Source organism: Leptosomus discolor, chromosome 4, assembly GCF_034619465.1.
Source record: "Leptosomus discolor isolate bLepDis1 chromosome 4, bLepDis1.hap2, whole genome shotgun sequence".
Classification (NCBI taxonomy): Eukaryota; Metazoa; Chordata; class Aves; order Leptosomiformes; family Leptosomidae; genus Leptosomus; species Leptosomus discolor.
The window spans coordinates 58,260,788-58,285,807 of record NC_141394.1 but is presented as its reverse complement, the minus strand read 5'-3'; the positions used below and the strand labels follow the sequence as shown (position 1 = coordinate 58,285,807).

The window sequence follows — 25,020 nt, the reverse complement described above, 5'->3', positions numbered from 1 at the left end:
AGAATACTCAGCATTTCAATTCCCTGCTTTGTCTCTGCAAAGTAAACATTCTCATCATAGCAGAAATAACATAGTATACTTAAAAAAAAGAAATCACAACAGTCTAGTGTTAATTTTAATGGTTATGGATACATCTTCTATTTCTGTATCTAATTCAGACACTCTAAATGCAAAAACTTTTCCTAATACATTTCAGTTATGTCTTCTGTTCACCAGTCGTATTTGGCCCAGAGCGAGTGGTGAGAAGGTAGTGTTCTGTGTTTGGTAAAGTTTCATTGTTGCTTACACTGTTGTACTATACTTAGTGTTGTGGGTTTAGGGAAATAATTTTAGGTCATCAGAAGTTGTTTTTCTGATTACAGAAATAATCTTTAACCACTAATTGTATATTTACACTAAAAAACAAGTCAGAAAACACTTAAGAATAGAAGTATGCTAGAAAAGAGAATTTGCGTAGCAGGAAGAAACCATACATGTGTGCAACAGTCCTCCCCCATTAGCAAGTTCAGATCAAGTAGACACAATTACCTGTGGGTCTGTATAGGAGATGTTGGTATCTAAGTCACCAAGCTGGGACCTCTGGAGGTCATCTAGTTCAGTCCCCGTCTCAAAGCAGGGTCACCTAGAGCAGGTTGCTCAGGGCCGTGTGCAGTCAAGAGTTTTTGTTTCTAACAAGGGTGGAGACTCTGCAAGTTCTCTGGACAACCTGTGCCAGCGTGTGGCCACTCTTACAATAAAAAAGACTTTTTCCTATATTCAGAAAGAACTTCACAACCTTTAAAAAACTCCAAGTAATATTAACTTGATTCAGGAGCAACTTGATCCTTGCTGCTTTTTGATACAAATTGAAGAACATAAAACCTGATTCAGTTTACATCTTAATTGCTAGAGGTTTGCAAGAGAGGTGGTTACTCTTCAGCCAGTGGCATGCTGCTCTGTTTGGAAGAATTACAGCTGTGGTTAATAAACATTTGCCAGGAAAGAGCCTATACTGTTTATTTTATTTAATTGAAATAATGATACTATATTTATATATTTATTTACATTTCACATTTTTTTAATTTTTTTTTTTTTAACTAATGTTTGCTTGATCTTCATGTACTCAGCATCCAGGTCTGTTTGCTGAGGGAGCTGTGGTTGGAGGACATACAGGAGTGTGTGGATTCTTTATTTCCAGGTACTTGCATAAAAGGCCTGGAAAGGTACAGACGGATGAAAAGAGCACAAATCTTGTTCAGGCTAAGAACAGTTCCAGGGAAATACATATTTCATTTCTTTCTCATTCATCATGGCGTGTTGCCTTTACTAATGAAAAGAGATTAATGTTTAACATACCTAAGGGTCACAGGAAAGTCAGATGGTGATTTGCTGCTTCTGCTAGAGCAATACTGCCTTGATTGCCTAATGAGAAGTAATAAAATGATATTAACAAGCTGTGAATTTTTTTAGGTTAATAAGCAGGAACAGAGAAGTCAGTGTTTTTCAGTAAGTGTAGCACAGAAGCCAGCTGTTACTTATAAATGATATAATTTGAGCCTTAACATGTGTGAAAATAAATAAATACTCCCCTTGGTTTTCATCAACAGGCCTGCTAGGCCCTCCTTGAACATGAAGTTTATTAACCACTGCAAAGTAATTCTGTGTGATGTAGTGTCTTTCTCTAACTACTGTCTGTATGTGAAGTCCAGCCACTGCTGAACAGCGATTTTGTCAATCTCCAAGGTTTGATAACAAAAAACATTGAAGAAATCAAATTCAATAACTGCCCATCCGTGATGGTTCCCTAACGCCTTGTCTGGGCTTTAGCTCGGCAATAACCGTGGCAGCACGTGGACTGCTGGAAACTTTCCTTATAGTTGTCATCATGGGTGGCACTAGGGGTGCTAAACCCTGGTTGAGATAGTCGCACGCTTCGCCTGGGTGAGAGCTGATGTTCCCAGCTTTACAAAGTGAGTGTTTTCCAGAAAATACCTCATTCCTTCGCTGTTGCCTCTGCAGCCTCAGTAAAACCAGAGGTGGGATTGCAGGTCTCTGTGTGTGTTCTGGGCAACTTGGAAGTAAAATTGCTTATGGCTGGTGAGTCCAGACACTCCCACAAGAGTAAAATGTGTTTATTAGAAAATGCTAAAGCAGTTGCAAATTGAAATGTTGGTAGAATAAAGTTTTATGTTTCACTCTCATCCTGATATGTTATACAACTAAAAACTGGTTCTTTGAAGGAGTATTAAGTAAATAAAATTGAGGTGAACCTTGAGTTCACTGCGGGGCAAATGCATATTGTTTGAGGTAACAAAGATTCGTTATACCCTTATGTTCTTGTGTATGATTAAAAAGTTAGTCACGAAGCTGCCCAAGCCCAGGGCTTTCTGACTGGTCTGTGACATAGCTGAGAACAGACTTCTGAAGTCATGACCCTGCTTTTCTTACCTCTTCCCCATTGTCTTTGCTGAGTGATTAGCTGATGACTCATGCCTTGCGCGCAAGGGTGAAGTAATGCTTCCTCAGTCCTCTTACTTATTTATTTTGTAATCTGTTACTTATTGTCTTAAATCCTCTGGCTATACGTGCATATCTCTCTCTTTCTCTCTCTCTCTCTCTGCTTCCTTGCCTATAAAAGGAAACCTACTTGATGGTAGGTCTTGGTGAGCACCCAGGATATAAGCATTCCATTTTCACTGTTCAGCCTGGCTTTTTCCTCTAAGTCCTTTGCCGCTTCCTGCATTGGTTTATGTACGTTATTGCATTATGCTTAAGTATTGGATAATCATAGAAGTGTCTGAAAAAGACAGAGGTCATGTCTCCAAAGCATTCTTTAGGTTTAGGGATGCCTTTTCTCACAGAGGAGATGGTTCTTCTGGGCTGCTGTTTTAGTTTGCTGCTCCCAGACTTCTTTCTGTACTATCTGCAACCAAATGCTTGTAAGTAAGCAAGCTCCAGTTGATGCCTGACAGAGGAAATTTGTTTTGCCAGGGAACTGGCACACTTAGCATGGATTTTTCTCAAAAAAATTTGGAAAAATTAAGAAGTTGGCAGAATTGTCTGTTGTAATCATAGATGGTGGCTCCACATTTGTCATTAAGGTTCTTCCCCAGCTTATGCTGCTGCCATAATCTCCTAGGCCAGCCAAAGCAGTGGGATGTAACAAAGCATCGGCCTCGCAGCAGCTTAGCAGATAGCGTATGCATGTTCCTACTTATAACCATGTCAGAAACTGTGACTGTTTACTGTTACTTAAAATATATCATATGTCAGTTTGGGTTTTGTTTATAATTACAGCTGTAGCAGACTGCTCTCTCATACAGATGCCCTGCAAGTGATAGTGTATGTGGAAGTAATATTATTTGAGAGTATCATCTAGGAGGGTAGAATAAAAATGAACATCTAAAATAATTAATATTTTTCTTTAAAAAACATGTCTATTTACAGTTAACAAAACCCCCAAACATCAAACTGCCATAACAACATAATATGCTATTATGAAGGTGAAAGAAAATTTGCCAGACTCATTAATCTACATGACATGAATGCTTGAGTAAGAGAAGGGAGTAAAAAGTAACAGAGATTAAATAACTTTCCTAATTAATTAATCTGTGGCTTCTCTTATGCTTTCTGAAGTATTTTTATTTTGAGTTTGAATTTGTCACATTATACTGGTTCCTTCAGGTGCAAAAGTTTTACTGAAAACACAGAGCGTTACAAGAGATGAAGCTCTTTTCACAAAGTGTTGATGATGGTGAACTCCTGGCAGGAAGAGAAGTGAGCAATTCATCTAGTCAGTGTTTAGTCAGTGTTAAACCTCTATAATGTGTCTGTTGGACAAATACAAGATCACTTCCACTGGCCTTTCAGAAGACAAAACCAAATTAGCCATTCCAGAAAAATAACGACAGGGAGCACCTCTTAGTGTTGCAATTTGTTTGTCATAAAGCACCAGATGCTAATGTTGTGTGCTTTTTTTCCTCTCCTGTAGGTACCTGAGATTATAAGCTCTATTCGACAAGCTGGAAAAATTGCTCGTCAAGAAGAGTTTCAGAATAATCTCTCAGATGTTGAAGACCCTTTTGCCAAAAAGTTTGAGGTGCTGTTCTGTGGACGGGTGACAGTGGCACATAAAAATGCACCTCCGGCACTCATAGATGAATGCATTGAGAAATTTAATCGTGCAAGTTGTACAAAAAAAACAGATTTCAACTCATCATCCCAACAACATGAAACTGCCAATAACTTTGGAGGCTTCTCTTTCAGCAACAAATTTCGGTCTGTCTTCCAGCCCTTGGTCAGTGAAGAGGAGGAGAAAAGGCCAATTAGGAAATCCTTTTCTCAGCCTGGGTTGCGTTCCTTTGCTTTTAAGAAGGATTTGCAAGAGGGAAGCCATAGGAGTAACAACTTTGTGAGGTCTTTTGAAGAGGATGCAATTTCACTGAACCTGAAAAGTCAGCTTATCTATGGACACAGTGTTGTGCAGCCAACAGACATTGCAGAAAACCGGACGATGTTGTTTACGGTAAAGCAAGATTTGCAGCTCTTGGTGGTGTTTTCACATCTTGGAGTTTGGAGTGGCAAACACCAAAGCAGATGTTCTGACAGATGGCAGTTACTTCTTTAATAACTTAATTGCAATTACCAGAGCTTAATTTAAACTTGCCTGTTTCTCTAGAAAGCATTACCAGTCAGTGTAAATTGTTTTACTTAGTCAAAGTAAGTTTATATTAAATAGTTTAAAACAGCACTACCTGAAACATTGGGCTTCTAAAAACAGATTTTAGAAAGCTGCAGCAAGTTAGTAGGTAATTATATAATTGCAAAATTGTATGTACAATTACACTAACTAATAACAGCAGAAATAGATTTCCAGGCGAATGAGTTACGTATAACTAGAGCAGAAAGACCAAACCATGACTGGGGGCTAGTAGACTTTATGTCCCATGATAAGCAGTGTAACTCATGCAGGTATTCCTGCTGCCGACATGTCTGTGTAACAATGCAGTAGTGTAGTAACTTCCTAGGCTACTCCACACCTGCTTCCACTCCTGTCCTGCTTTTGGGTAGCTAGCCTTGATAGGTGAGCAGCAAAAGTATTTTTCAACACCAGAGAAACAAGTAAGGAATGTGTTATTTGCTCCTCTTATAATCCTCGTAATAGATAAGCTATATAACATATTCTATATATCTTGTATCTTATGGACATAATGCAAACCTGGAGCTGATACTGCAATGGCTGGCTGTCATAAGGTCATTTTGGATCTGTCAGCAGCTGTCGGGGCTGGGAGTTTTTAAGGACAGTAACAGAGTGGAGTGGGTGCAGTTACAGCAGGTTTTTTGGAGGGGGAAAGAGAAATGCTGCTTGAAGAAGGATTGCCAAAGTGTTGTGTCTAAAAAGTTACACACATGAAGAGATGGAGTTAGCTATACCTGATTTAAAACTTCCATTTAGTCATGGCAGACTGGCATCAGAGAGAGAAGTGGGAGAAGGTGAAAAGAAATTTTGTTCCCCGGTAAAAAAAATTCCAAGCTTACCTTCTTCCCCTGAGCACGTACGTCACACAGAAAATATAGGTGCCCTTTATAACAATGCCTAATTTTTAGACAAATCCTGACTCCATTATTAATTGATGGCACATATTTCAGAGATAAGGAGATTATAGATGGACTGCTTAGGTCCAGATACTCCAGTGAGTGCATTTTTAATTTACATTAAATAGATGCAACAGTTCTCAAAGACACATGCAGCTTCAGTGTGAATATAATGTCAGTCACCTGCTGACAGGCTCATTTCCAAATTGCGGGGCTCTGCTGATCTGTCTTTCTGTCTTGGGTTGCTTTTTGCCTGGGAAAATATTGTTTAGTATGTACAGCTGTATTCTTTTGCCATTCAGCCAGTCTAAATTCAGCTGAATATAAGGAAGTGAAGTAGCTGTGGTTTGTGCCTCTGGTATCCACAGGCTAGCAGCTCCTGGCGGGGCTGAGTTTGTTGGTTAGCCATCCCCTGTGTTCAGCAGGTTCTGAGTGACAGTATGCGTGCAGTGTGCACAGGTCTTCACCTTCGCTGATCAGTTTCTGTCTGGCTACATATGTAATGCTTAAAAGTAACTTTATATCCAGAGGAGAAAATGTGTTTGTATTTTCTCATTTAAAGTTCTTCCTTGGATTTTCCCCAGGACTGCAGGAGAGATAGGTTGGTGATTGAGGTGTGAGAAGTGTTCAGATGAGTTATCTGCTGACTCTTCTCACCTGGTTTAGAGAGTGATGATTTTGTTCTTCCTGAAGAACTGCTTTTCTAGCTAATTTATTAAGATTTTTGGGTTTTTATTTTCATGCTTTCCTCCTGGCTCTATTTGGGGGGGAGGGGGGTGGGGGGGTGGGGAGAAGAGGGGTAGGGTTTTTTAGGCTTTTTCCCCCTTGTTCATTTGGCTTCCAGTGATCCCTGCTGCCCTGGGACAAAGTGTGAAAGGAGTATGTGGGGCTGAGCTAAGAAGGAGCCTCTTGGTGCAGGGAGAGGAAGGCAGTAGCAAGCAGGAGGAGGCTGCTGAGTAGGTATTAGGGAAGGAATAGCCACATGAACATGAACGCTTGCCCCAGGGACAATTCAAGGAGACCAGCGAGTTGGGGAAAATTGTTGTGGCTGGTCGAAGTGAAAGAAGAGGTAGAAGGGGAATGCATAGGACCACTTTTAGACAAATAGAGGTGGCACATCTCACCTGATCCTTTCACACACAGGATTCCCCCCTTCCTCCTTCCTTAAGAAATTACAGGTATATTGGTGCTGCTGATGTTTTTATGTGCGTCTGTTGGGATCTGGTGGTGGTTGAAACTTCGGCAGGTTTGTCTAAGTCGTGCTCATGAATGAATCCGATTCCACTCATCTTCCCTGAAGCATGGTATGAGACTTGTCCTTAGCAGACTTTCTGATGTGCTAGAAACTATGAGGAATTTAATTTTTATCTGTTAAAATGTTACAAATTTTATCTGTTAAAATGTTACAAAGACGTTGCCAGAAGCTGAATGATTGAAAACAACAGTTTCACCTTAAAAATGCTCTTTGTCCATCAAAAGTTAGCATCAGCTTTTGGGGCACTGCTGTACAAATGGCCTACAGATTAAATTAGGTTAGAAAATATACTCCAGTAAGCTCATTTGTATAGTTTGAGTTAAAGCCTTTAAATTAAATGCTATGTGTGTCTTAAATAAATAAATAACCCCCTAAAAAAATAATTGGATGGAATACAGGTAGAGCACACACTTGGATTTAAATTTTAGGACACTTTTCATTAAGTAGCTTTTGGGAATGTGGTGTGTGCTAAGACTGCAGAAAATAAGAAAAGGGAGTGTATTAGTGCAAAGTTACTTGCAGTATAATATTACTGTCATCTAATTAAACACTATTCTCAGTCTCTTGTCTCAAATGTGAAACTAAATCTCAGTTCAGTAATGTGCAGAACTCTGAATGCCAAATCAGTGTTGTTTAAGTATTCTCTCTTTCTCTGGTAATAGTATACTAATTGGTCTAAATATACATGTAGAAAAAAAAATGAGATTAATGTCCAGGAAACATTTTTGTAGCGAGACAAAAGGAAGTGTAATGTTAACTTGTTATCATCCTGCTATTTATTTTACTCTTTTTAGATTGGCCAGTCTGAAGTTTACCTTATCAGTCCTGACACAAAAAAAGTAGCAATTGAAAAAAGCTTTAAAGAAATATCCTTTTGTTCTCAGGTAAGATTGCAGTGTATTCTTTCTTTTTTTTTCTTTAAATATTCTCCACTTGTGAATGCTCATGTATTCTTCTCTCCTAGCATTTCAAATGGATTCTCACACCACCAGTTTCAGTAATTGCTATTGACAAGTTGCTAGTTAATCAGTAATTTTGTGAAACTGTCATTCTTTTCTCATGCTTTGCATTGCAATTTCTGAGATAAAGACACTTCTGTATGCAGTGGATGAATAATATGGGCTTAGAAGGAACACCCTGGTCAGCTCTGGTTTGAGATTTCAGTGGGTGTGATTCACAGTTGTGCAAATCTGGGATTCTCCGAGCCATATTTTTCAAGAAGTGATAATGAAAGGAGAAAAATGATATGTAAGAGCTATCTGAAAAATAATGTACTTTTGGAGTATAAGTTGCACGTGTGTAAAAGAAGTTCATGTCTGACATGCAGAGGTACTGTGATTCACTGAGGGCAAGCATGTTTCAGAGGCTCCTCACTCACTGTTAATCCCTGTTCCTTATGCCACAGTTTGCTTCCCTGTCCTTCTGCCTCTCATTTCTGTGGCTCTGACTTTGATTTTTGCATGGATTATGTGAGGGTGCAATTTATGTAATGACGTATTTTGAGTGGTGGTGTTTTGAAAAAGATGCAGCTTACACATGTGAAGATGCAGTACTGGCGTTGCGTAGGTTACACAGGCGTGTGACTCAGAGTCAGCTACTGCAGCAGCTCAGTGGTGCGAGGGCAGAGCAGTCACCGTCACATCAAGGGCACAGGACAGCTCGGGCAATTGCAGCACTCCTGTATAGGCAGCTGCAGTAACTGCTGGCACGTTCTGTGTGCAGGAGCAGAGGACTCTCCTTTGAGAGTTGCTCAAATATCAACCTGCAGACTGAAACAACTGTTCATAAGGACATTTCATAGACCAGTTGCTTTTGTTAGCTAACCGGTGTCATGATCAGCGATTTGTCTTTCACTAGTTGTTTTCTGTCCTGTAGGGCATTATTTATATTTAGTTCGTCTGTGTACCAGATTCGATTCAGTTTAAGTGAATGGGGAAGTTGAATTTAATTCATTAAACTAGGATGAAGTCCTTAGATAACCCTTAATTCCTTTAAAACCTGTTATGTATCATTTTAGTTTAAACCTCTGAGAAATTAACCTGAACTATAATTATATAAACTTACATTTATTAAGGAATGGGTGTTCCCATTAGTTTAACTAAAAATTCATCTTTAATTAAACCAATGCAATGCTTCTTTGTACTGTGGAGCTTGGGTAGGAATAAGACCTAGTATACCAGGATGTGAATTTTGCCACTCCTTCTTGCAGTAGGAACTATTTTGCGCTTGTCTTACTTGCATAGTGCAGGTCTATTCAGTGCATCACAGATTTTGGTCTTAATGATGTTGGGGCAAAACTATTTTTTTTTGGTAGTAGATTTATTTACCCATTTTTAAATATAAGGAATATGATATGCTATTATTTGCTTCTAGCTTTTTTGGATTTTCTTTTCCATAAATTACTTTGTTTTTTAATTTGATGAGGATAGCTTTCATCACTAAACATATTTTGAAAATTTCAGAGTAAACTTAAGTAGTTTGTGTGCTGTCAGATCAAGAGCTTTGAAGAGAACTCCTTGATCACAGAAAAATTTTTATTTCCATGTTCCCTCAGGCCATCTGCTTAAGCAGGAGCTAGTTAGGTAGACTTTGCAACGTGCCCTGATGGTCAGCAGAAGGTTGTGCTCCTCAGAACAGTAGGAGTGAGATTCCGATTGAATTATCCTTTCCTGTCTGAAGAATGTACTACTGGGCAGATGTTATGTCAGTTGGGCAAATACTGGTATTGGGGTACAGAGGGCTTTTCCCCCAAACATGTACAGAAGACTTGATGGAACGATCTTATGGACTCATCTTGGTCACACAAGAACTTTAATAGTCTTTTCTTGAGGGCAGCGGAGTTAAAGTATAAGGGAGATCAGAATCAGTACATAATTTCCAGAAGGCCCAGTCCTGCAGTGAGATATTGTAATGGCCGAAAGAAGTATGTGGTCCTGGGGCAGTATCTGAACTAGCTACCCTGAAACAGCTAAGAGCATTTGTCAGCTCTTGGTACCTCACAGTTTCGTGGGCAGAGCTGTGATCCCAGCTGGGCTCCCTCCACCATAGCAATTGGGCTTTCAGAAGAAGAAACGTGGGCTGAGAGGTTAGAGAGGGGACTCAGTGCGTTCTGTACAAGTCTGTGCTGTGAATGATGGAGGGAGAGAGTCTGCAGGTTGCATCAGCCTGTTCTTGCTTTATTACATAACTGCCTCCTAAAATGCTTAGCTTGGACATCCAGTGTAGCTGGAGAAGCTGCAGGCTTTACATCATTTGAATGCCCTTCTCATCTTTTTGTTCTCGTGCCATATTAGTGCCTCATGTTTGTGTAATAAAGCCGTTGTTATCTATGTGTTAATTGTCACACTGCAACAAACCAGGTATCTCCGTATACGTTAAATTATTTTCCTTCATTCAACTGGCATGCTCTGAAGGTTTATTATTAGTATTTCAAACAGACAACGTGTTTGGATTGCTTAAGAATATCTGATGCTATAACATGTTCTTTTTTGGGACACCTAGCCATTCTGTTTTATAGAAATGTTCACTTTTTATGCTTTTTAAATGCTTTTTAAAATTTTTTTCTTCATGATAAAAAGACAAAGAGAATATTCAGTAATTCTTGCTGTGTTAACAAGGAAAAGAAAAAAAAAAAACCACAAACCCAAACCTAAAAAAATCCTGTTTGGCATCTTCAGGTTGTTTAAATTTCACTGAAATTTCTGATTTACTGTGATTCATCATTATAATTTTTGATACAACAGCTTATTGCCTCTCTTTACCCAACTTTAATATTGTTGTGCTGGGACAGCTAGAAGGTAGTAAAATGGTGCTGAGTGTAACTGAATTTCTGTGAACAGGCTGTACCACTGTGCACGTGATTCATCATGATAAGTTTTGGTTGTTTTTTTTAACCAATAATGGTGCACTGAGGAGATGTGCGCTGGGATCACCTAGTTACTCATCCGAAAGTCTTTTCATAAAAGAAAAGAATTCCAAGAAATTAAAGAACCTACTTAGCATTTTACCAGGATGTAGTGTTTATCTACTGATGCAAGTCGATTGTGCCTGAATTTCCGTGCCTTTTAGGAGAAATAAATGTTTCCATGAGTGATCTTTAAGTGATATATTTAACCATTTGTATTTTTTAACTAGCCAATCTTTTCTTTAGATGAAAAAAAAATTGTTTATCCATTTTTCACTATAGCTTTGATTTGCTCTTACACATGTAAAACAATTGTTGACCACTTAAAAAAAGAGAAGAAAAACAGAATGAGCTTTTAGCCCCACTGTTTCCAATACTGAGTAAAATACATCTTGAATAGTGTTTATTCATCCCTGTGTTTTCCAATGGATGTATTTTAAGTCAGTAATTAAAAAAAAAAAAAAAAGCCAAAACCAACAAACAACCTCTGACTTAAGTGAAATTTAAAAGATTGTGAAGTAATAGGTTTGGTAACAGAATAGATTTTTAATGGCCGGGTGACTAATGTTTCTATAACAGAGATGTGTGACCTATCTGTAATGCTGTTGGGCCTTTCATGCTTTTATTACTGGAAAAAAATACAGGTACAAAACATGGAAAGTAAATATGACTGCTTCATTACTGTTGTTTTTGTGCTAGGGAATTAGACATGTGGATCACTTTGGGTTCATCTGCAGAGAGTCTTCAGAAAATGGAGGCTTCCACTTTGTTTGCTATGTGTTTCAGTGTACAGATGAAGCACTGGTAAGTGAAAGAAAAGAAGAGCCTAGTAGAATATTAGGCCCTAAAAGTCTTCTGTTGCTCCATGCTCTGTATTTTGCTGAATATCTTCAAATCCTGCTTCACTTAGAAATATAATTGTTTGAAAAATGTAACTAACATAGCAGTCCACAAAGAAACTTTTAATTTGTTTTGAATGCAGAAGTTAAAATTCTATTTAAAATCCAATAAAACGTAATTTCATGGCACAAAGTAAGTGAGACTGTGTGCCTCTGTTTTGGAAGAGGCTTTTTCCATTGTGTATGTGTTCAGAAAATCAGGACTACACTACTGTGCTCAGGTCAGGCCAGTGCATCACAGCTGGAGTAAGCTTTTTTTTTCACAGACAAGAAGAGGTTTCTGGATAGAGGTAGTATCTTTTATTAGACCATAGTAATAAAATTGGGTCGCCTGGAAGAGATATTTCATGATGAGTTTTGACTTGCTTGTGTGTTTGTGTGAAGAAACAGCACGGGAACAGTTTTTCTTTTTAATCATAAGCACTTTCCCAAACAAGTGGCGGTATAATTCTAAAAGACTGTTGTGTTTATGTTAAGGAAAACAGAAGCTGAGTAGGGGAGTGAAATTCTCTTCTTTTGCACTCTGTTCTTTTCAGGTTGATGAAATCATGATGACATTGAAACAGGCTTTCACCGTAGCTGCTGTGCAACAAAATTCCAAGGCACAACCCCAGCTCTGTGAAGGATGTCCTATGCAAAGCTTGCATAAACTTTGTGAAAAGATAGAAGGTGAGGTTTAAAAAACTTTCTGGTTAAATGTTTTTTTCTAACAATTTTATTAGGGGACAGTCTTACATGTGAAACTCTAAGGGAATGAATGCTTAAAAAGAGCTTGGGACTTGGGATGGAGAGTTGAAAGCCAGTCTTTTTATTTAGAGGACTGCAATGTCAAGTTATCTGTAAGGTAGTAAGAATTTTCTAACAAAAGTTAAGCTCCTTTCTTGTATTCTAGTTCAATTTTAAGAGTCTAAATGTTAGTGAATTGCAGCTGACTTGGCTCTATTAGCCATATAAACACAGAGGATTGTAGGTAAGCAACTTCTCAAGAGTATATGCTGCAATAGCTATGACCTGCTGTCCTATTGAATCCGCTTAGATACTCACATTACACTACCACTAAACATGAACCAAACAGTATGCTTTTAATATGCATGTTTTTGGTGTTAATCTGTGCTCCTTCATGAAAATGCGGTACTTAGAGTTGTAGTTGTTGCTCAGAAAACAATGCCAAGACAAAAAACCCATACTCTTTGCATTTCAGCAAATTTTACAGTTAGGTTTTGTTCATTTAAGCGATGCCTGGGGTGAATAAAGGGCAACAGCAGCTTGTCAGATCACATGACAGGAGCTTGTTGGACTAAAACCTATCTAGTACTAATTTGATGAAACTGGAGGACTTCCAAAACTACTTTTCACTCTGTTTTGGTCTTCAGCTAGCTATGATTTTTGAGAAATTTGTTAAAGGCACGTGATTCTTAATGCCTTTAATCATGCTGTCTGGTTAATCGTATCATCTGCTTCTGAAGGAGGAATACCATGATCAGAAACTGAAGTAGAAAATACTGTTGATGGTTTGATGTTTTTCCACAGAAAATAGAGGAAAGGAATTTAATCCAGGATGAGAGCAGAAAACGTAATCTGAATGAGACGGTAGTCTGCTTTAGACTGTCAATAAATGTTTTCAGCAAGAGGCAAAGCAAGAACTTCACTAACATGCAATAAATTTACTCTTTTTCAGAAGAGGCCAAGGCATACAAATTGGAGAAAATCAATGGGAATTATATTTATACCACAAGCAAAATCCAAGCAGTACTGCATAGAACACCAACAAAGCAGTCTGCTAAAATGCGGTAGATTGTGGGTTCATTTATCTTGTGTGATAATGGAATCTTCAGCTAAGAGTATAATCCTGGTCTGTGCTCAGTAAATCTCCTCATCGTAGAGTTCGTGTCCCTCATTTTAAAGACATGAGTTCAGAAGTAGCTTTAAATTAACCTAGAGTTCTTTCTAATGCCCTGTTATGAAATCAATGCAATGGGCCAGCTTGAATAACTGACGAGCTTTGGCTTAAATTGTGTGCATATTTGAGTGCTTGATTAATTCTGACAGATTTGACCCTGTGATTTGTTCTTTTTTGTTCCTCTTGGTAGGGTTACACCCTTCTAAGACTAAACTAGAACTACAAAAGCATATAACAACACTAAATAATCAGGAGCAGGCCTCTGTTTTTGAAGAGGTTAAGGTAAGCTCTTTGTTTCCTACAAGATTTTAAAGCAATTGATGTTTTTTGGTAACATCAGTGTGAAGCACCAAAGTTATTTTCATTTTTTGTTGAATTATTCATTATCTTTATTTAATAGACTGTAACCACCTTGTGCTTTGATTTCAAGATCATTATTGTTCTACAGCTGTTAAAAACTTGTCTTTTAATGAAAATGGCTTATTTTACTTATTTTTCTTCCTTTAATACTACTTGCTTTCTATGAAAATGTGGACTTCTCGCTGAGTAAAACTGCACACATTTTTTGTGGGTGAAGGCAGTAACTTGTACTGTGAGAACATTCAACTGTTACTTTGACTGAAACAAATTACTGTAACATTCCCAGATCAGAAAATTTTCTGCCTAAAATTTATCCTAGATCTTACTACTTGTCAAACTAACTAAAAAAGTTTAACTTTCTATCTTCTGAATGAAGTCCATTTTAGCACAGAGGAAAGTATAGGTGGATTTAAGACAGATGATGAACGTTGTAGGAAATGGCTTTGGGCTTGGCACACTGTTGAAGGTTAGGAAATTTCAGACTTTTTTAAAAATAATGTTTCCTTCCTCTCTTGAGTCATTTCAGTCTTTTTGTGTGTTTCCATGTGGCAGTTTGTCATCCAGTACCAAATTTGGAAGTTACTCTGTGGGAGCAATACCATGACCTAAGTAATTTCTTGGTATACAGCAGCTAGCTGGCATTGTTGCCTCTTAGTATTCCGCACACATTTTAACAGTCTAGAGCTTCTCATAGTCACTAGGAAACTTGTTAATTGCTTCTGGTGAAAGTCTGCAAACATTTAACTTGATAAAACCAAGGGTAAAGTATGTCTCTCCTGCCTATCTTTTTCAGCTGATTTTTTGAATTGAACTGCCTGAATTTTTAGTTGTCGCATTCTTGCAGCTCCATGCATACAACAGTATGTTGTAACCATGATTTGCATTTTGGATAACTGTCTTTCTAAGGATATTTTTATTAATCTGATGTGCTACTCTGGCATTAGCTAATTCATACTGTATCATCTGCAGTACATCAATAGGCTTAAAACAGCATATGCTTTTCAAAGGTTAGATTTCTAGGATTCGGTTTTATAGTAAGTTGTTTTAAAAACATTTTCTCTTGCAATAATTCAGATCGAAATAGAATGCAGCAGAGACAAATATGTTCATCTTCTGCACTAATTTTTAAAATACCTGTGTTTTCCAAAAATGAATTGTCCGATGAGAAGGAATTCTAGAAGAAGGGTTGTGCATCGTAACTGCAAGACAGTACTTCCTGTGTGCTGCAAACTCAGAACTACAGTGTTTTGGTTTTCTTTGCATCAAAAGCAAATTGGCAAAAATATTTTTTAAAGTCCTTATTTGCTTGTGGCAATTTGATAATTCTACAGTTGTCCTTTATCTTTCATGTAAATTCTGTCATGTATGAAGTGAGGTCAGGTGTTTCTCTGGCTGTGTTGCTGCTTTGCCTGGGACACTGGTGTCCTCTGGTGGACTGGAGTTGTAGCATTAACCAAGTTGAACTTGTTTCTTACACTAACCATGTATTGAGAGTCACAAAATGAAAAGAGTAAATATTTGCTGTTAATACAAATGTATAATTACTGTGCTTGTGGTGTTTTCAATTAAAGAAATTAAGACCAAGGAATGATCAAAAAGAGAATGAGTTGGTTATCTCTTTTTTGAGAAACATGTATGAAGAAAAACAAAAGGACCATGTTCACGTTGGAGAAGCAAAACAGGTAAGTAATCATTCGGTTTTAGTTCACGTAAGGAGGAGCCAGGAAAGAATCTTGCATTCCTTTTCTATATCTTTCCAAAAGCAAATTTCCATTGCTGGCATTTTGGAACTTCAAACTGTAGGCAGTGGTGAGCACTAGTTTTACTTACGATTCGTAAGCTATTGCCATATGCCAAACCAGGCGTATCTCAGATTTTGAGTTGCCTGGTACAGTCTGATTTCAGGCCTGGGAGGCAGAGATGCAAACGAGGTAGACCACTAATTTGGTTGTTTGTTTCTTCTCACTGCAATGAAAGCTCAATGCATGTGAGAGAGCATATAATGAATTTGTAATTGCTTTCAGCCGATCTGTGGCATTTGCCATCCTGCTGTCTGTGTGAGTCAGTGTTCTGACAACACATTGGATTTGATCCTTGATAAAGACGTTTGCTTGATAACTGGAAGTTATTTCTTGTGCGCAAACCACCATTTGAAGTGGCCTTAAGGGGGAGTAGCTGAGCAGGATTGCCGCGGGAGCAGCGGCAGAGACTGTCATCCATTTCCGAAGAGCTGAGCTACCTTTCATTCTGTATCAGGTTGCATCAGTGCTATTTAACTTGCTATTTATGCAGCACAATTAACATTTTTTGAAAGGGATTAATGATTTTGGATGTCTTGGTTTGTGACTAAGTAACTTCAGACACCTTGAGGAGATCTGTGTTTAAAAGAGGATCAGCACCCATTTTCTGGAAACTTTGAATTCCAGTTATTTGAGCCTTTTAAAAATCTTGGCTGTCCCACCACTGCGGGCCAGAATTCCGTTGTGATGACGACTATTGGCCATTTGTGATATAAACTAGGAAATGAATATACGGAGACTAATTAGACTCTTGAAGAAATTGGGGAAATAGCAGCAAGTCTTCATTTACTATTTGTTGACTTTGTTAATCTCTTCTACTTTTATGGCTTACCAGCTAATTATGGACCTCCCTGAGAAAGCAGGAAGAAAACTTTGCATATCTCATTCTCTTATTTCTTGTCTCGGGCATCTCACCAGAAATATGTTTTTAAGAAAAAAGGATTGTTCTTACGGCATGAGAGGAAGAAACATTGCCTGAGGTCCTCTGTCATCAAACCTGAAATATTTTTATTTTGTCTAATGCCAGCTGATGATCAAATAGTTGTCAGTCACGAATGGCTTGAAAATAGGGATGTGTGAAGCAAGATAATATCTTAATAAGTCTTCAGTGTGATTTGAAAATTCCTAAGGCCTGCTGCAGTCTGTTTGCTCAGTTCCTGGAAGCAAAATTGGTTAATCTGACACTTGCAAGGATGCCAGTGCTCTAAGAATGGAGTTGACATGCCCTCAGCCCATCATTTGTCTTAGCATAACATTTTATATTTACTCTGATAATTTATCTCCAGAGCTGTGTGATAGCAGATACCTTTGAACATGTACTCTGGCAGTGTTATTTGTCTCAACAATCATTAACCTGTGACATCCTGATGTCCCTGTTCCCTTCTTTTCTATGTAGGTACTGACTTTCATGCTTTTCATCCCTGGTTTTTTCTTTTAATATTTAAATCAGGGGAGGAAAAAATGAAAATTGATACTGGTATAGGGATCTTATTTAACAAAATTTGCTTTCAAAATAAGTGTCTTTTCATAACAACATACCAGCAGGCGGCATCTGATTTGCCCTTTGAGGATGAGATGAGTGAAGATAAAAAGAAAATACAGAAGCCTGTAACTCTGCCATACCAGATATAGGATGATTTAAAATGGTATCTGAACAGGACTGGCCGCTTGGTGATGGGGATGATGTGCTATTCAGCTGCCCACGTGCTAATAGTTACATAGATCAAGCATTCAGATCTCTGAAATCAGGACCAGGCTACGGTGCCTGGCAGCATCAAGATGAACCCCCAAAAATAACACTCAAAACTGTGGTTTTGTTTCTACTGCAGGGGATAAGTTTGGATGGTAATATTTGCATCTTAGTGTCATTTTCGTATTCACTATGCTGGTCTTTGCAAGCACTAAAAATGGACTGAAATATTCATTTAAAAAGCAAAACTCTCAGTAGACTGTTAGCTTTAAAGTGTTTGTACTGGTGAAATATATAGAAGAGTTAGATTGTTATACGTCTTCCTGGCCCTTACAAAGCCCCATTTTAGTATAATGGAGACACCTCAGAGTTCTTGTTAATTATGAGCTTCATTGATTTTGATTAATTTCTTGGCTGAAGAAAAGTAAATCCATCAGAAATCTCTAATTTGTTACACTTTAACATTTGGAGTTTGTACAATTGTACTTTGGCATTAAAGAAAATGTGTCAGCACAGCCATAAATCCCTATCAAAATGGCAACTCTTCTGAAGCATGCTATTACGCTCAACATATTTCCTTTAAGAGATTTCCTGGTGTTATGTTAGGATAGGTTGTTAAACTTCAGTATAAGTATTAGTAAAGAAAAAGCCATGAAAAGCCAAGGACGCCAGGAGAAAGTATTGATTCAGGTCACAGAAGTCTTCAGACTGTTCACTGAGATTCTGCTGCATGTTGAGTATTTCGCATTTATTTTTTTAAACACCTGCAGACTTCACAACCCCCTGCTGAGAATGCTGTAAATGAGGTGCCCAGCGGTGCTCCGAGATTCAGATTAGATATGTTAAAGAACAAAGCAAAAAGATCTCTGACAGAATCATTTGAAAGTATTTTATCACGTGTAAGTATCTTCATGTTTATTGCCTCTGAACATAATTTCATTTTTTTATTAATTTGAGTGTTAGAAAAGTCATATTTGTTATCCTTCCAGGTTGTAGCCAGGTGATTATTAAAGACACAGTGACAAAAATATTTGAGTGTACATGTTAGAAGAAGACAAAACAAAGCAGGGCTTTGGTAGAAAGAATACCAAATCATAGAAGAAGCAAACTAACTGCTAGATAAGAAATAGTGTATATAGGCATTTCAAAAAATTAATATGAAGTTGAGCATCAGAACTTACAAAAAATGACCATTGTATTTTATTTCTCTTTAGGATTTAAAAAATAAAAAAAAATAATTATAATTATTCACTTCTCTTTATGTAGAAGGAAATTATTAGGGAACTAACTAAGTATTCCTAATGAGATAGTATTTGTTAGTGAAACAGAACTGCTGAATAATGGGGCATCTGAACTTCTAAATGCTAGAGATTATTTGAATGTTAGGAGTGTGAAGAACTTGAGAAGGCGTTAAGAATATGAAGGCATTTATGCGATATCACATCAGGTAAAATTCTTTGTAAACAGTGTCTAGCAATACCTATTAGCAGGAAAAACTTGAGCTCTTATGTGATAGTGATCCCCAAGAAAACATGTTAGGAAAATGTTTACCATGAACAAATGGCTGAAAATATCTGCTGAAAGCATACAACAGCAGTTAAGAAAACAAATCAGATGTCAAGTTTAAGCATTACTTAAATCTGTGGAATGCCTTCTCATTCAAAATATTCTTTGTTTTGCACTGCATGGAAAAAGTCTGAGGAAAATAATAGGGTACTTGGAAAGTATCCTTGACAAAGGATTAAAAAATCAGACCTTCTCCCTTTAAAAAAAAAAAAAAAAAAAAAAAAAAGAGTTGACAGAATGCCAAACAACAAATATTAAGGAAGAAAAATTGGGCATTCTTATTTCTTATCAGCAAACAGTTAAACTGAAGCAAAATCTAGTACAGTTTGTTGGCTCATAGACATGCCACTTCTAGTGACAGAACTAGGCTTTCAAAACTTATTTCAGACATCGTGTCTAACCTGTTCGCATGAAACAAATGATGGCAAGAGCATGTTCTCCCTGCTATAATTATGCATCTAGAGAGGATTTTTAGTTTAAGATCTCCCCACTACTTCTCAGTCAGCATTTCTAGAGTTCACCCCCATAAAATCCTAGTGTGTGTGTTTTTGGATGTGAAGCGTAATGTTAGTGTTGTTGCACTAACAATAGTAGTTACTGTTCTATTTTTTTTCCAGTTTGTCCTGACTGGCATAAGATGCCTTCTTATAAGCACAGCTGTATATTGGCTGCATTTTCACTGTCATGGCGGTTTTGATGGAAATTCTTTATTTTGATCAAGAGGCAAAACATTTTGTCTGAGCTTCAAGGAGAGAATAGTCACTATTGTGAATAATGATAACATTTTATATTTTACCTGGAATAACAGCTCAAAGAGAGCATAAGCCTTAACATCAGAACATAAAAAAATAATACCATTTAAGGTGAGGAAGATAGGAGTTCCATAGTTGTGTTAGCACATAAGGAACCATCAGTAGGTTTCTTGATATTTCTCTTGGTTGCATAAAAACATTAGTCGAACATATTACAGAAAAATGTTGTTGGACAGATGATACAAAAATATTTATGCTTTCTAATTTGTAGGCATTGAAATGATAATACCAGAAATTATGTTTTGCTATGTATTAAATTTGTGTGATTTTAAGTCTTTTGTAATAGACAGCCTTTTCATTTCTTTGTATCTTGGTAAGAAGTAACTAGTGTGAAAATTTCCTGTTTGGAATACAGGAGATACTTTAAGAGTAGTTATGGTACATGCGTGCAGTCTGTGATTATGTACATATCATGGAAAGCACATAATTGCCCCTGAGAATTCCTTAATTCCACAGGGTCCTTTAGAATGTCAATGACTGTCCTGAATGAAGCCTGTTTCTGACAGGGGCAAAGGCTATTCTTAGGCATTTCAGGAAATTGAATTTGATACTGTCTTTGAAAATTACAGATTCTGACTGTGCTACACACATCTTTTTTGGTATGCCCCATGTATCATAATCTTAACTGCTGGTGTGCTTTATCTCTACAGGGCAGTAAAGCCAGAGGTCCCCTGGACAGTTCTGGTGCTGTGGATTTGGAGAGCTCCATGTCCGGTACCTTAAGCAGCACAGGCAAAGTAAGTAGAGCCTGGGGTGAATGTACATATTTAGAAACTTCCGATAGTATCTCCTGAAACGACTAGTCAGATGTGAAATGCAATTACCAATTGCTCATGTAACTGTTCTGTTCTAGCATCTTGCATTTTGTTTAGTTAATTTTTTGGAAGTAGACAAGCTAACTGGTTATGTGTGAGAAGAGATAAACCCCAGAACAGCCAAACAGTATCACAGAGTAGGGAGGGTAGGTATGTCCTTTTCTTCCTACCTGTAAGAGTTCTGCTGCCACTTGCTGATCCATAGGGTTGTGTCTTTATTCCTGTGCTGAGTCTCTCTGAGGGTGACAGGGCTGCATTCGCTGCAGGCAGCCTCTTGCCTGCAAGCCGGTGTCTGTCTGTCTGTCTTTTTTTCTTTTTTTTTTTTGCTTTTCCCCAGCTTCAAGCAATATTTAAGTGTTTTAGAACTTGCAAGTTGATTACCCAAATCATTTTAGATGTATGTAACATGTTAGAATGTGTGTGAGTCCTCTGAGGGACAACTTGAACAAAGCAATTTCCCAGTTTACTCTGGTAACAGAGATTCAGGCTAAGAAATAGCAGTCACATGTCAATACAGTGGTGACATGTAAGATACTGTTTATCTGTAGAGTTTCACTGGAGATTTCCATACCTTTTGACAAGATGGGACACGTAGTAAATCTGTGTTTCTGTTCCCCAGAAGTTTCAAGTTGCTTTCATGCTGTTCCTCGCACTGTAAAAAAACGAGCGGTGCAATTGGGTCTCCATTTGAATTAGAAATGCCTTGTATTGTATATAAACATATATTTTGTATGTGTGTATCTTATCATGTGAGTCTATATAGGTGAAATAAAGTATTATATAACATCATCTGAATCTTGCAACAAAGCGTAACGAAACAAAATGCGGTAATTACCTTGCTGCTGATCCTCATCTGGTTAGTTTCAGACGTGAAAGTACATACTGTGAATGCAGGGTTGCATTCATAAGAAACGTAAAATTAAAACAAGAAGTGCGGTAATTTCCTCCTTTGCATGGTTAGAAAGCCTTTAGTCTGAATAACACAATATAAACAAACAGCATAGAAGAAGCCAGTTGTCTTCCCTGGAGGCAGCTGAGTACTCTGCAGACTTGGAAGCAACTATTGATGCCTAGTCACCTACGGACTCCTGACTTCAGATAGTCAAGAGTCTACTCTTCCTGCTTATTTTTTGGAAAGAATGGCTGACTCTGCAGGAAACACTTGAGGTGGGGAACGAAGAAAAATGCATGGGTTTGGACTGAAACAGGCGTCTAGTCATAGGATTAAAGTCCTGTGACTCTTCAGATAGATGAGGAATATTATATTGTTAGATGGGTTGCTAAATATACAGTACTCTGAAATGCCACCCTTTTCATTGCTGTCACTGTTACAAACCTGACCCCTCTGTTCTGTTCTGACCCCATTTCTTCTGAGTTCAACATATTGTAAAATCCAATTGTTCTTAAAATTACTTTTTCTCTGTGAAATGGAGACTGTGATTTGTTGACCTAAATGATTAGTAACAAAGACAAAAAACATCAAAGATACTTTCTTTGAGCTATCATAATAAAAATGTACAAGTTTGAAGCAGGTCTTTGTGGGATGTGAATAATGACACGGGACTGCAACCTCAAGAACTGTTTCTAAACCCATGTGTTGATAACCTTATTGTTTGCACTGCTAGGAACCACCGTTGTGTGAAAAGGAGAAAGACAGACTTCCTGCGCTTCCTACAGAAAGCGCTGTCAAGACCGGTGGATCAGTGGGTGATCTCTCCAGCAATGCAGATAATTTGCCTGTTGAGCAGTCTGCTACGTTACCTCAGCAAAGCTTTCGGAGGCGAGCAAACACACTGAGTCATTTGCCAACAGAAAGCCAGGAATCTCTAGTACCTGTTGAAATATCGCCGTCTGTTCCCCAGAGGAAACTTATGAGGTATCACTCAGTGAGCACAGAGACTCCTCACAAAAGAAAGTAAGACTTAGTAAAAGCAGGCTATGATTCTGTTTGGTTGAGGACATATTTGGGGATGGTAATTGCATACCGGTATGTCCTTTTAATGGATAAGAATTGTATCACAGCAGTGTGTCACTCTTTGGAGGTTTGTAGGTATTCTGTTTAAAAACACTTTTAGCCCCATGTGCTCCACAGGGGAGAGAAAACATGAGATGTGTAGTTCCACGGTATATGACGCAAAACTGAGCGTAAGCACAGCGCAGGATTTCTCCTAAGGGGTTCGATTATATTTTTGCAAGCAATACTCATTAGTGTTTGTTGTTTTGATCTGCGAGCAGTATAAATAAATGCCGCTTCTTGTCATTTGTTAATAGAGAAAAATCCAGTAACATTTGTGATGCTGAAAACCTTTCTGGTTAGTGAATTCATGTGTGACTTTAAAATAACACACAAAACTGACATAAATTGCCTAATTGTTGACAGAGGTGAGGCTCCTGTCTAGCTTTTCAGTGAGCCTATGTAGATTTTACTTGCAAAAACAAGCTACTGCTTGCCTTCATGCTAGTATTCTTCAAGCTATCCTCCTTTGAAAGCCTGCCTCTGTTTCTCTAAACTCTCGTCCTAACTTTTTCTTCCCTCTCTCTATCTGGCTTTTCCCAATTACTATGGAAACGTTTCTGTCTGTAGGCTTCTGTTTTACTGCCAAAACTGCTCGTTTACATAAGTTAGACAGTAGGAAATCTGTATGTGTTCCGGCTCATTTTTCCCTGCAGGAGGCAGGGCAGTAAACGAACATGCCTGAAATAGGTGATGACAGTGAAAAAAATAGAATTACAGTATTTGAAAGGAGACATAACCTGGATTGCCTTTTTGTCCTTTCTTTGAACTTTTTGATTCTAAAATAGTAGAATGTTTTTGTAGTGCTATTTAGGACTTGTGTTGTTGGTCTGTTATCTTCATGAGAGTTGCAATGATGCTTGTAGCTCCTTGTTCAATCAGTTCTTAGCTTACTATAGCAGCTAGAATTTATGTATGCTAGCTAGAAATTAAATATATTTTTCATTTCCTTGGTTATTTCTATTTGAGTTTGATCATGTAATTTTTAATAAGGCCTGAGTGTGCCTGCTTCCTCACATAACTCAAACAAAAAGAAATCACTGTTACTTCCCTTTCATGGCAAATGTACAGGATCAGGGGAAATTGAAAACTTAGAAGAAAAGTGTACTTGAAGTTCTCCAAATTTACTGCAATGATAGACTTCTAACAAGTCTTATACGTTTTATGAGAGTGTTTGAACAGCTTACCTCAATTCATACATTGTTTCCGAAGTGTAAATGAATTCAGTTCTTCAGGTAGCATTTCACTTCTCATCCATTAGAGCTCTTGATCGTATGCCTGACTTTATCATAGAAACCAAGGGGAAGCACTTATGAAGGAGAAGCAAGGGGTGTGTCAGTGACAGGGATTTTTTTAGTTTAAATTTAGTCATATGCTAAAATGCCTTGCTGAAGCCAGTAAGTGTGTATTTGGGACTTTGCTGATTGGGTTAAAATGTTCAGCCTCTTACAGTTACTGCATTAACTGTAAAAAACCTTGGAAATGGCTCATTTGTATATGCCAGGTCCCTTTCAAAGATTAGAGAAGGGATTTCACTTTTTTTTTTTCCCCCCCCTTCCCTCCTTTCCTATCTTACTGTGTTTTGTTCTTTGTGCTACCTCAACTCCATCGCTCTGGTTGGAATCCCACTATACGGTTTGAACACATCTGTCGGCGAATCTAAAAGTTCTTCTGGTCAACTTGCACGTTCTCCTACTCTAGCTCGTCTTAATCCCTCGGCCTCTTCACCCAACTTTTTTAAATATCTAAGGCATAATTCAAGTGGAGAACAAAGTGGGCATTTTGCACAAAAGAGGTGAGCTAGCACCTGTACATAGTTTGGGGTAGGGTTTGTTTTACCATGTCATAAATACGAAGCTCTATAGTGTAAATAATTAAAATAATTTAATATAGGCCAAAGGTTGTAGATTTTTGTGGGAGAGGGAACTCTTTAACTGCTCTGCTACTGAATGTAGAGCTCCTACTTGCATATTTTTTTGTTTTAGTAAATAAAATTCTTTCGGACACCTGGACACATGACTTTCTTTAGAGTTAGTTGCTTCAAAGCAACTTGCTGTTATGCAGCAGACAGCAGCACTGCTTAAATTGTGTGAAGGATAAGTTGCCAAGAACCTGTGGTCCAGCTCACTCTGTCCCTCCTGAATCATTCAGTTCTGTTCTGCTTTGTTCATGGTAACACAGAAACATATTAATAGCCTTTTGTGCCTGACATTAAAGGCAAATTGACTAAGTTAACTAAATGGAGCAAGAAATAGCAGGACTGTGGAGGGCCGATAAAAAAAAAAAAAAAACAAAACACCAAACCCACAACCAACCAAAAACCACAAACAAAAACCCCTCCCACTCCCCCAAAATCAAAAACCAAGCACAAACAAAAAACCCCAATTCATGTATTTCTCTTGATTACTTTGAACAATGTCAAATGATACTTT

The 25,020-nt window shown here is 37.9% G+C and overlaps 1 protein-coding gene across 3 annotated transcripts in view; it reads left to right on the top strand.

Moving 5' to 3' along the window:
• Positions 1–25,020, top strand: part of TBC1D1 (TBC1 domain family member 1) — a 105,628-nt gene that overhangs the window by 40,391 nt on the left and 40,217 nt on the right. The window contains exons 2-11 of one of the 3 annotated variants that reach the window (XM_086464088.1): positions 3,971–4,504; positions 7,624–7,713; positions 11,433–11,537; positions 12,169–12,301; positions 13,723–13,814; positions 15,464–15,574; positions 18,152–18,280; positions 20,410–20,496; positions 22,200–22,489; positions 24,255–24,383. In XM_086464088.1, coding sequence (XP_086320214.1) covers positions 3,971–4,504; positions 7,624–7,713; positions 11,433–11,537; positions 12,169–12,301; positions 13,723–13,814; positions 15,464–15,574; positions 18,152–18,280; positions 20,410–20,496; positions 22,200–22,489; positions 24,255–24,383 — 1,700 coding nt within the window. Of the gene's footprint in view, positions 1–3,970; positions 4,505–7,623; positions 7,714–11,432; positions 11,538–12,168; positions 12,302–13,722; positions 13,815–15,463; positions 15,602–18,151; positions 18,281–20,409; positions 20,506–22,199; positions 22,490–24,254; positions 24,384–25,020 lie in introns of all 3 variants that reach the window. The other 2 variants (XM_086464089.1, XM_086464090.1) reach the window with 2 other exon arrangements.